The sequence below is a fragment of the Calidris pugnax genome, unplaced genomic scaffold (assembly GCF_001431845.1).
Source record: "Calidris pugnax isolate Ruff unplaced genomic scaffold, ASM143184v1 scaffold196, whole genome shotgun sequence".
NCBI lineage: Eukaryota > Metazoa > Chordata > Aves > Charadriiformes > Scolopacidae > Calidris > Calidris pugnax.
The window spans coordinates 5,110,479-5,122,922 of NW_015091042.1; the positions used below are offsets into that span (position 1 = coordinate 5,110,479).

The following is a 12,444-nucleotide window of genomic DNA, read 5'->3' on the forward strand; positions in this document are numbered from 1 at the left end:
AGCTGCTGGGTGTCCTGATCTGCGCACCAGCTACTCGGTGATGTGCCAAATTTGTTCTCATGATGCAATGTGACATGACCACACACAGCTTTCAAGACCTAGGAATCGCATGGGTGCTACAGATGTTCCTCAAAACTAAGGCAAAGCTGTCATCAGGCAGTTTATTTTTAAAATCAGAAGCATAAACTGTATAGGAGGGGTGGGGAGAGCTGTGGCTAGCAGGCTACTTAATATCCTGCCAGGTGGCATGAGCCCTTCCCTTTGCAGGAGGTGAACAGACCCTTCTACTGAGGCTTCATGGACTTCTGGCAGTGGCATGCGTGCTGGGACAAAGCATATCATGGGAGCCCAAGGGAATAAGGTCTGCTGGATCTAAGTGAAGGCAGCCTGGGGGAGACAGGAAAGACCTGGCTCCAGTAAGGCACAGGGAATTTGTCATCCATGAGTCAAGGAAACCAATCCCATGGGGAACCACTGAGCCTCAGAGAGGTGGCATCGGAGCAAGTTGTCTGTCTGCTTCATATGAGAGACTTGCAAGAGATACTTTAGTTTGGACAGTGCCCAGAAGATGCCATAAAGCTCCTAAAAAGGAAACTTTGGAGAGGTCCTCACCCACTGTGGGACACAGCTCACTGCTCCTCTCCCTCCCACACCTACAGGAGACCCTGAAGCTTGGTGCTCAGAAACCAGCAGGTCGGGAAGCACAGGGAAAGTTCTCTGCGTGGGGATTCAGAAAGCAACCCAGGGTACTTCTGCTCCTGCTCTTCCAGCAGCCAAGAGCACCCCTTTCTGGAAACACAGGGGGTGAGGAGAGCTCACAAGCTCCTTGTGTGTCCACATGCCCACCCTGGCTACCAAGGATCCGAGCCGTTCATGGGAAAGCTCTGCTCCCGAGATCTCCCAGGCATTTTGAGACACTCACCCCTGAAGCAAACAGGGAACAACGTTTTCACTACTGACCGGTGAAGTTTCCTCCGATCACGTAAGGGATGACTCCCCCCGGCCAGATCCTCTCGGCCCGGGAGGTGGTTGCCCTGCGCACCCTGGGGGAGGAGCGTGCATCCATCCCAGACTCATCTTTATCGTCCTTCCTCTTCGGTCTCCTCGCAAGCGTGGTGTTCTGCCTGCCGTCTGCAAGACAGAGTGGCAACACTGTTTAAATCCTCTTTAGTTCCACGGGCAGCCCTCAGGTAATACCCTGGAGCTTCAGGAAAAAAAAATAAAGCAAAAAAGAAAAACAGAAAAAGCAAGAGGTTAATCCAAACCAGATTTGCCAGTGAGTTGTTTGGCTACTCCTCCAGAGAGTGCTGGCCTAAAGGGAAAATATCTCCTCGCCTCAAGAGGCAGGGCTGCTGGTGGTGGATTCTCGGTGCTGGTGGGCCTCTCTGAAGCTCCAAGAGGAGGGATCTAAGCTCCAGTTATGGTCTTGTGATTCGTATGGAAACCAGTAAAACTGGCTACTACTTTGCTTCCCAAGTCAGGGACATGGGCACCAGCTTATGAGAAAGCACAACCCCACTGAGACCTTCCTCCAGTGACTAGAGGGGCTGCCAAGAGCCTCTTCTGTGATTCATCCCTCCAGCAGCAGCACGGGCAAGGAAGCCACTACTGTCAAGGCTGAGGAGATCAAAACAATGGGAAGGAAATTAAGGCAGTGCAGGGGGGTGGAAGGAATAAACTTCAAACCCTCCCTCCTGCTTCATCCGGTCCAGCCCTTCCCGCTGGAGGCCTTGCTCTGAGTTGCAGGACAAAGTTTTGTTCTTCTTCGCCCTGAGCACCTCCCCGACATTTCAGAAGCTGCCCCATCCCCAAACCATCTGATGGACCCTCTGAGGTTGGCCCTCCCCTCCTTTGCATACACAATTCCATGAACATACTGCTGGGGCATTACAAGAGCCATAGTTGGAGGAAGGGAGAGGGTCTCAAGACACGAGCAATCTTAAGCATACCTGTTTCCCAGTCACAAACTTCCTGGGGCTGCCCAAAATCTGTGTGTTTACACACAGACAGCTCCTCCCAGCAAAGCCAAGCGAGGAGTCATCTGCCCCGCGTTCTATGCACATGGTGCAGTAGGAGCTCTGCACAGAGGACCCTGGGTCCACACTTTAGTGCCACCAACACTTCCGTTCCTCACCAGCAGCACGATGCCTTCGGCAAATCCTCATCACTTCAGGGGAATGGAAGCTTGAACTGGTTGAGCTGCAACATCCCTACAGCAAGGAGCAGCCAGTGAGCACTACACTCTCTGCCTTGGAGTAAAATGGTTTTGCTGTCCTGGAGACAGTCTGCTTGTGGATGGAGGTGAGCAATTGCCTTTATATCACTTGGGTTTGAGTTCGTTTGTTTTTTTTTTCCTCTTTCCTTCACTTATTAAATTTGTCTCAACCAATGAGTTTTCTCACTTTTGCTGTTCCTGCTGCATCATCTGTCCTTCTGGAGGAGTGGGACAGTGACCGAGCGGATCCGTGGATCCTTGGCTGCTGGTCGGGGTCAACCCACCACACTGTCCAAGGCAAACCCACCCTTGCAGAGAGGCCACCAACAGCAACAAATGCGGATGCCTGGGCAAGGCTGGTCTCCCAGGCATGGAGGCACACACACATGTAACACAGGACAAAACGTGGTTTTACAGGGGATAAAAAAAAGTAAATAAAAGATACCCAAAGGTCTGGGTGGGGTACCACATTACCCTTTTTAACTGCTTTGTTACTACCATCGGTTGAAGTGGTGTTCTCACTGGACGCAAGGGACTGTTCTCCCAGGCCTCCTGCAAAGGAAAAAGAGCAGAGACACATCTCCTGGTGAGTAGGCTGGAAGAGCTCTGACATGGGAAGGACGTCAGTGATGCCATTTGTGGGTCTGCAGCCACAGAAACTGGCTGCTTTCCCCGTGCAAGGAACAAGGACTAAGAGCCTGATAAAGCCGAACTCTTCTCCTGGATTTGTTCCCAGCTTACAGTGACACCTCACACCTCATTACCATCTTGTGCCTTAGTTTTTCCTTATACTGAATAGGCAGAAAGTCTCTTCTAGGGAAAGCTAGTTCCACGGAGGTTTACTGAGAATTGGAGCTATACTATCGCTACCATCCTCCTTGTACTACTATTAAATCTCAAATTTAGAAATGCACATAATGAAGGCAAAGAATGATCTACATTCAGACCAGTAAGCTCTATCAACTCTTATACATCTGGCCTGAATTCACCTTCACCTGAAAATAAAAGTCCTTCTCGGTGATGCTACATTGGTAACCTGAGCTATGCCAAATGCAATCTTCCATGAAGCACTTAAAGTTCCTGGGATAGCTTTCAAATTTTGGCCATCTCTTAAATGCAGGTTGGCCAACAATCATATAGTATTGAGATTTGAATTCTATGTAGGACCAGCAGCTGCTGAGTGTGGGGGGGGGAGCACTAAGAGATCATCCAGCAGCAAGACAACCTTCAGGACAGAGAAAGCAGAAGCAAAATGCAGTGAAAAGGACAGAAAAATGGTTGGAAAATGGGGTAGGGGGAAGAGAGAAGAACAAGGGTATTCTTTCTATAGCTGTCTGTCTGCCAGGTTTCCCAGACTTTCCATTTTGCAAGGTCCAACTTGGGAACACCACAGAAGCCAGAAACCTGGGCAGAAGCCACTGAGTAGTCACAGACACAAAATGGAAAACCAACCCCGCATCTCTTTGGCAGCAAAGCTCTCCATGGTGACTGCAGTAGGAGGGAGAACTCAAAACCAGTGCCTAGGGTGAGAAAGCACAAGACGTGAGATAGCGAGATGTATAACAGATAAATAAAATGTGCTTTGGGACTACAATCACAGCCTTAAGAAGGTGGTCTTGATACCACCACTTGTCCTCCTCTCTCCTTCCCCATCTTGTTATCGTGGCTCCTCTGTGAGCAGAAAGAAAGGCTGAATGAGCTGATCTCTGCAGAGGTATTCACAAGAGCAAGTTTCTACAGTCCTGGTGGCAAGGAAAAAACAGAAATAGCACGATCAACCACCATATGCAGAAAGGGAGACACTGTCAGTCATACAGCCCTGTTGGATGCCGTGTGGACACTTCAAGAGAGAGGTCCCACTTTCAAGAGAGCTGGACATCTTCCAGCCCCTGAACCAGTCTTGCTTTGCCAGCTGGAAAACGCTTCTTTTTTGCTCTAGAGCTGGCTTCTCACAAACCCTTCTCCAGCCCCTCCAAGGGGGCAAGGACAGGGGAAAAGGTACATCTCTGACACCTTGAAGAAGGTCTGAGAGGATGGTAGCAAAATGTACCTCTCCGACATTATACTCCTATAATGAATTAGAATATCAGGAAATGAATGATGAAAGACAGCAAATAAAATAAACCAGAGGAAAGCAAAATACTCAGACTCTCAGCTGACTATAGGTTAAAGCTTCCTGGTCCAAGAGACTCACTAAATCAGGGGATTGTCTCCCAAAGGAAGTGCCATAATTTAACAGAGCTGGACTGGACAAAAGCCACTAGATGTGTGAACAGGAACAAGCCTGATTCAACAAGATGGATTGCTCTGAACTCTATCACTCTTTTCCAGCCTCAATGTCCCATCCTAAGATTTCCCTTTGTTTTCTTTCATGCCCAGTCCTCCTCACTTCCTTAAGCCCAATCTCAACAAAAGTTCCTCTTCTCAGTTAAATTTTACATCCCCAGGACTTCTCATCCCCCCCCAAAGTATGCTATTCTTCACACAATATCCCATCCCGTTTAAAGGAAACCCCAACCAGCCATTCACCACCAGAATTATTAAGGCATGTGGTCTTTGCTGAGGCAAAGGATAATTTTGTATTTCTAAATAAATGCAGCTTGCTTCCAGTCACAAACAGATTGCTTCTTAATTGAACGCGGGAGGTGAATTATATGGTGAATTAGGGAAAAAGAACGACTCTGCATTTAGGGAATTGTTCTCCTAAGAAGGAACTGGATGGGATTGAATTGCAAATGATGGCACCGAACCCTAGAGCCGGGCCCCCTTCTCCTGCACCCGGGGCTGCTGACCTCTGCCGAGCCGCCGTGTCCTTTGCGCAGACGGCTTTTCCGAGCTGTGGGCACATTCTTTTCCCAGAGATCAGCGCAGGCCTTGGTTTCTTATGCAAAGGAGATGTTTGAATAAACTAGTGTGACTAATGAAATCTACAACATCTTTGCATATTTTTGCCCCATTGTAGGCGATGAAAAGGGAGAGCGCTACACAAAGGCCAGATATGGGTGTGCAGATACACCGGATATTTTCCAACGCCACCAATTTCGCTAGTACAGGCAGGGAGCACCCACACCCTTCTCTCCCACAAGGCTGTTTTTGAATCATACATTAGAATTTTGGAAGATGCTGTTCCAATTCACTTGAGCTTTTAGACATTTCCTACTCTTATGACATCTAAGCATCTCCCAAAGATTAAAGTGACGTGATAGACATTCAGTCATCTCTTCTGATTCTTCCCAAAAGAAAGCTAATGTATGATCCCTGCAAAATAAAGCTAAGTAATAGACATGCCATATTCAATAAATATGGAAGCCAAGAAATGCATCTTGCATCTGGAAGCATCTAGCATGGAAGCATCTAGGTTGGAAAAGACCCTTGGGATCCGAGTCCAACCATCTATCCTACTCTACAAAGTTCTTCCCCACACCATATCCCCCAACACCACATCTAAATGACTCTTCCACTTGATTACAAACCCTGAGGGGCATCTTGTCTGAAAAAGGAGAGGAAAATCTAGGCAAAGTGGCTAAGCAGCCCACTGGTGAATTGGGTTGCATGTAGTGGGCCTAGAAATACCCACCACCCTCCTCTTGAGTCCCTGTAAGACATCAAAGCTGCTGGTGAGGCAACTGACTTCTAAAATGTTTTACCACCACCTGTCTTCTAGCTTTTATTTGAAAACACTAGTCGGGGGCCAGATGAATTACCCACCTGAAAGCAAAGGAGAAAAGTCAGTCTATTCTGAGATACTTGGAGCTTCATTTTCAGACTACATCTATCTAGAATTTTAGTCTAAAATCCAACAGGAATTGTAGGTGTCTGAAAAATTGCAGTTTAAGAACACAAAATGCTCCTGCATGGGAAGCTGGATGGGTTGAAGCTTGCAACATCTCCCTTTTTTCCAAAGTGGAAAAGTTCCCATTAAAATCAAAGCAGTCCCCAAGCCAGGATAATTTTTCCTCTCCAGATGAATGAAGACCCTCTCCGCGTTCACTGGACCTTCTCTGGTCTGCTCTCCACACAGGGGAAAGGCTCCATAGTTTAGCTTGGAGGTACAGCCACTACTTTCATCACCTCTGCTGAGGACAAAGGAGACCCCAGTGAGCACTGAGGACTTTGCCAGGTTCTCCTGTTTTTCTTATTCAGCAGGGAATAACTTGACCATACACATAATTATCTGGTCTCACGCAGACTGAACCTCAGCAAGACTTTTTCTAATATGTCTTACTGTGGAAGAAAGGCTATTTCAGAGCTGGGAGATAACCAGGGAAAAAAACAGCATAAAATACATTTTTAAAAAATTAACAATTTCACTTCCCCTGTCCAGGCCTTAAAACACCTCGCTTTCATTTAATATATATGCTATTCACACGCCACAGCTTAGAGACTGGATTTCAAACAGAGGCTATAACAAAGCATCAACAAAACCAAGAGGCACAGGTAACATTAAATAGTCGTCACTGAGCTTCAGTTCTGGAAAACTCGGTCATATTATGACCATCAGAGAAGCTTCTGGAAGGACAAGATAAGTCAAACTTGATGTTACATGATGCTTTTTAACTTCCTCATTAACCAGTGGTCAACAACTTTTTAGCGTAGAAAATACACTTTATTGCACTGGATTTTCTAACCACAGAGAAAGTGATGATTTTATTAAAACAAGCTCTGCTGGGAAAACGCATTCAGAATGTGGAACAGATGTTTCCAGAGCTGGTGGAGAGTCTATAGCAAAAAACCTTTCATAAACCCCAGGGCCCTGGAGATCTAAGCAAATGATTTGAGATAGATCCTTCAGCATTTCCTGTCAGTGGAACAGCTGAAGTTCCCTCAATTTACTTAAAGAAAAATAAATTAAAAAGAAGAAGAATTCTGAAGCCCAAATTCCCTGCAGGAATCTGTTTTTCATATTCAGAGTAAGCTGCCTAGCTGCAATAACTCAGGAGAGTCCCAGGGTCCAGAGGCTTGACAAGCAGATGTGTCATCTCCCCATCAGTTCTGCAAATGCTTGTGCAGGGCGAGGACACCGGTCTCCCAGGGAAGTTCACGAGAAGAGGAAGGTGAACACAGCGAAGCAAACGCAGAGCTGCCACAAACATGAGCTGCAAACCACTTGAAGCACCGATCCCTGCCACTGGCCATCCCTGCTTGGAGTGGCACAGCAGAAATGTAGGCACCACCATTCCCCAAAACCTTGTTTTCTCCCTGGGCACCCCCTGCTGTTCTGGAAGTGGCAGCATCATTTTAATACTGTGATGGATCTTCTTCTTACAGAAGGTGTCACAAGAAACAGGACAATCTGACCCGACCTCTCCACCAACCTTTCAACCAAGAGTCAATGCTTCAGGGAGCAATGCTCTCTGGAGTCAAGAAAGGACTCAGAAGACTGGAAGGGGCCTTTTCCTGCAGGCTGTAACAACCACCTGTGTTCCCTGGGGTAAAAAGACAGACAAATGAGAGAGAAAATTACCTACAACCTGTGCAATGTCACCAATTTCTTCCAGTGAGAAAGAGCAAGTCCCTGGCTTACAGCGCTTTTACTGAGGCAAGGGAAAATTAAAAGCTAAAGTGAGTACACAAGTACTTTGCCCACATGCACGTGTCTGTTGCACGGCCAGGTCACCCCACACAGTGTGCAACTTCCCCCACTCCCAGCACATCAAAGCACCAACTACCAACACCAAAACGTGTAGCACCAACTACCCCCCAACCCCACCGCGCTTGATCTCTCATCACTCTAATGGATCAAGGTCTATTTCTCGCAGGTGTCTGCCTCTCCACTGCATTCCTCTCAATTCCCAATAATCCTCCTCCTTCCCTGTTGTTCCTTGGAAAGGAAATAAAACCAGAAGTGAGCGTGCAGGTGAGAAGGAAACCGTAAGAGCTGGTTGGGTTCACCCACTACTGTTCCAGCATGCTGTACAAGCCCTCCTGCCACCAACATCCCCTCCTTCCCTCTGACCTGCACACTTTAATTGCTTCAGCCTCAACTCTACCCTGGACCCCTTCAGGAACAGCCACGCACAGCTCCAGAGCTGCCTTGTGCCATCCCCCTGCCCTGTTCTGTGTCCCAGCTGTGGGCTCCCAGTAAGAGCCCAGGGCTCTCCACAGCCTTGCTCGACCACTCCTCCCACTCCCTCTTCCTAATCCTTTTGTTTTCTCCCTACCTTGTTTATACTGGATAAAAATTAACTCAAAACAAAAACACTAAGTTGGAAGCTAAATTATGTTCGAATGCAATTAAAGCTCCTTTCCACAGAGAGTGTGTGATGCCAGCACAGAGACGTTCCTCCCAGCTTCCTTTCTGCCCAGATATTGAGATGGTGTCAATCCTGGAGCTTCCTGGAGATTTTTATCATAGAATGGTTCAGACTGGAAGGGACCTTCAAGATCATTGAGTTCCAACCCTCTGCCCTGGGCAGGGACACCTCCCACCAGACCAGGTTGCTCAAAGCCCCATCCAGCCTGGCCTTGAACCCCTCCAGGGATGGGGCAGCCACAGCTGCTCTGGGCAACCTGTTCCAGTGTCTCACCACCCTCACAGGAGAGAATTTCTTCCTAATATCTAATCTAACTCTCACTTTTTTCAGTGTAAAACCATTACCCCTCATCCTATGGCTCCACTCCGTGATCAAGAGTCCCTCCCCATCTCTCCTGGAGCACCTTTAGGGACTGGAAGGGGCTCTAAGGTTTCCTCGGAGCCTTCTCTCTTCCAGGCTGAACAACCCTTTTGGTGCCCTCTAACCCCCCAGGAGCCAGTGCCATGTTTAACAGGCAGTGAAGCACCCTAAGCAGATATAGCAGAGACACCACGTCTACTTGGTCACCTACCAGCTCCCAGCTCCACCACAACTCCTTTAAGGGACACCCCAAACTGATTGCCAATAGCAGGGAAACTGAGGCATGAAGCAGGGCGAGTGGGGCTTGAAAAGCTTTGGGAGCACAAGCCCAACGTGGCCACTGCTGGGGAGCTTTAATGCCACCTCCAGCCCCATGGTCAAACAGATGCCAGAATCATTTGCAGTCATTAAAGACGCAGCAGGGGAACTGGGGGTGAGTGGCAGAGGAGCCTTCCTCACTCCAGCGAGCTGCCCACTAAAGAAGAGTGGCCAGTCCCTCCCCAGCACAGCTCTGTACATCTCATGCTATCTCCTCCGCTCTGGGAAGTGGAACAGCAAGACAATCTGAATATTTCCTTTTGCCTCTGATCTTTGCCCCGGAGAAACTTGTTACCCGTTCCCCAGGGCTGTCCAAGTCACCATCTGGCCCCAGAACTACAGCAGCAAACACAGCCCCGCATTTCAGCCAAAACTAATTTGCTTTCTTTCCCCACTTGACAGCTGAATAAATACTTTGTCCTTGCCATTTGAAAAGGGGAGCTGCAGCGAAGGTTTTTTTGTCCACTGTAGCTACAAGCGCCAGCCCTTCTTTCCAAATTAGGCCTGAACAAGCAGCCCGAAGTGAACACATTTATTCCACAAATGTAACCCCTTTCTGTTCACAATCAACCACGAGCAGTTTACAACTTCTTCTAATTTATTTGTTGTTTGCTATTATCCATCAGGCCATTTTGGCCAGCGATTGTTTCTCGGACCTGCCAGCTATTTCGCCGAAGGGGGTAAGAAACACTTATTTTGTGGGCACAGCAACAGCCCCGCTTGAAAGGAGAGAACCTGAGGGTCAAAGCATCCCAAGCCACCCTCGTGGAGTGACCACCCTGCAATGGCTACTCTTTCCCTGACCATTTCTGCCTCCGTTTGCTAAAACGCTCTGGGAAATGACAAGGCAGCCTTACACCGTTGAGGCAAATTCAATTTTTCATTTGAGCAAGTATTCAAGGAAATCAGGCACTTGCCCAGCTCTGAAACAAATGCATGATTTAGGCAATTCTGCAGTTATTGGCTAAGCACTGTCAAATTTTACAATTAGAGTAATGGATTTAACTTCCAATGTAATTTCCATATGGATAAACTGATCTCCTCAAGTACATTTGCCCATGTGTTCCCTGCATCACAGTTAATTAATATAAAGCTATTTAATAACCTCCACTTAAACACAAAAGACTATTCAGGCTCTTCTGGCATCAGTAAAAGGAACAGCCTCCCAGAGTGTTACACCAGCTGTAGACAAGAGCAAAAGAAAATTTAATTAAGAGCGATGGAGAGCAAGACAGTTGCAAACAGAAATCAGATGTTACAAATGCTCTACACGGTGACTACCCCAGCTCCTTAAAGGGTTAATAATGCCATCTAGCACCAACTTCCAGAGACATTGCCTAAAAGAGAACTTAGGGGATGGGGAAAGCAGTGGGGCTGGGAGCCAAAACCAGGCAAAGCAGAGAGCAGCAGGGATTCAGCTATGCCCAACACCAATGGTGGCATCACATGGAAGAGGAAGGAGCTATAGAAAAAGGCTCTTTGGAAGCATCTTCAACTGTGGCATCAACGCATATCGTTTCTGCAGATGTCTTTGAGTGCTTGAAGAAAGTTAATTGCCCATTAACAAAATCCAAGCTGATTAATTTCTGATGTGTGGCGTTTGACAAGAGTGATGCTGAGTTACTGCCTTCCTGGCTGATTTTCTGAAAGGAGGATATGAATTGGGCTCGCAGGATAAACACAACCAAAGTTTCCACTAAGAATGAATAAGTGGCAGAGTCTGAAATAGCTGGGGATTTTCGTTACAAGGGAGAAAGCTTTATTGCTTGTGTGGATTAATTTGAGCAATATTGCAGAGCTCGTAAAACCACTCAAAGAAAAACTATGTAAGGCTGAATGTTGGCTGCACAGCAGAAATAAAACCACTTATTTTGACAGGCGGGAAGCCGCCATCCAGAAAACTTGATTTCAGGGAACAGTGCATTTACAAAACAAACCTTGTGGTGCATGTGACCAGCTGCCATCAGGAACCTAGACAGGAGGGGAAAAAAAATACATCTTATTCCACGGAAAATGCAGAGCAAGTAGTAGTAAGGCTGTGCCATTCAGCTGTGCTCTGGCAAGGACCGATGGCATCTTCACCTATTGCTTGGGACTCTCTTTACCCTGCCCTGCAGGACCTGAATCACGAGCACAGGGAGGAAGAGGAGATATTGCATTTCTCTGCTTCTCACAAGCCACGTTTGGAACAGTGTGTGAAGGAACACTGCAAGCCCCACTGGTCCCAACTGGTTTGGAAGCAGTGTGTCATACTGGAAAGACCCTAGTCCGAAGGAAATCAGAGTCTGCATACATTTTGGTGGGGTGGTGGAGTAAAGACTCTGGCACCCCTTGTTGCTGCTCAGACATGTCACAAGCCTTGGGAGGCAGTGGACAGCCCTCCATTAACATCTGATCATGATTCAAACGCTCTCTAGCACTCGAGGACCACTCTTTCTCCTGCATCATACTTCAAGGTCACAAAGGGACAGTACAGAACACAGCAAAATTAGGAACAAAAGCCACACTGGGAAGCAGGGATAACTGTAAGACAGTATTTGTCAGTATGTCAGAGAGCTCTCCTTGCATATCAGCTAAGGGAGAGGTCTGAAGAGGCCAAGTAAGGAAAAGAACAAACTCCAGTGAATACAGGAAGGGAAAAATGGCCAAACACATTGAACCCTCTCTGGGCAGGGGACAAGGTGAAGCTGCCTCCCGAGAGAGGAGAACACAGCCCTCTGGGCAAGGGGGAAGGGGCTACGGACAACCCAAGGATGAGCAGGAATCTCTAAAGAAGGAGGGCTGAATGTGCAACACACAGGAGTTTGTGGAGTGAGGAAATCAGAAGAATCCCTCACACACACAAGGGCAGGAGCAAAGAAACAAGCTGCATCTCCCTTGTGCCCCCACACTGAACAGCGAGGGGAATTCTTCCTTACTGGAAAGCAAGCAGTGTGGAAAGGGCAACACAGCCCAGCCAAAAGCACAAAGCTGGCCTGCTGCTGCGCTTTTGGAAGTGTAAGATGCAAAGCCCTCCAGAGCAGAACCCGTGTCTGGGAATGGAGCTGCAGCTCACTGGATGGGCCACCACGTGTGCCATGCACCAAATCCCCAGGGCTCTGGACCCGAAGACCTTGCGATCCCCCCACAGGCACTGTCCAACCGACACATCAGTCTGGTAGCGGTGGCAGGATGAGAACAGGCAGACACCCCCAACAAGGCAACCTCCCTGCTCCTTACAGACACACTGTCCCGACTCAGGGCTGCTTCGCCAACCTTCCAAGGGAGATGCCTGGAGGTGTTCAAGGCCAGGTTGGA

At 47.9% G+C, this 12,444-nt stretch overlaps 1 protein-coding gene across 1 annotated transcript in view; it reads right to left on the reverse strand.

Moving 5' to 3' along the window:
• The window catches only part of TLL2 (tolloid like 2), a 94,044-nt gene that overhangs the window by 34,638 nt on the left and 46,962 nt on the right, over nucleotides 1–12,444 (reverse strand). Inside the window, exons 3-4 of the mRNA XM_014956167.1 lie at nucleotides 2,690–2,767; nucleotides 961–1,131 (exon numbers count right to left, since the gene is read on the reverse strand). Coding sequence (XP_014811653.1) covers nucleotides 961–1,131; nucleotides 2,690–2,767 — 249 coding nt within the window. The remainder of the gene's footprint in view (nucleotides 1–960; nucleotides 1,132–2,689; nucleotides 2,768–12,444) is intronic.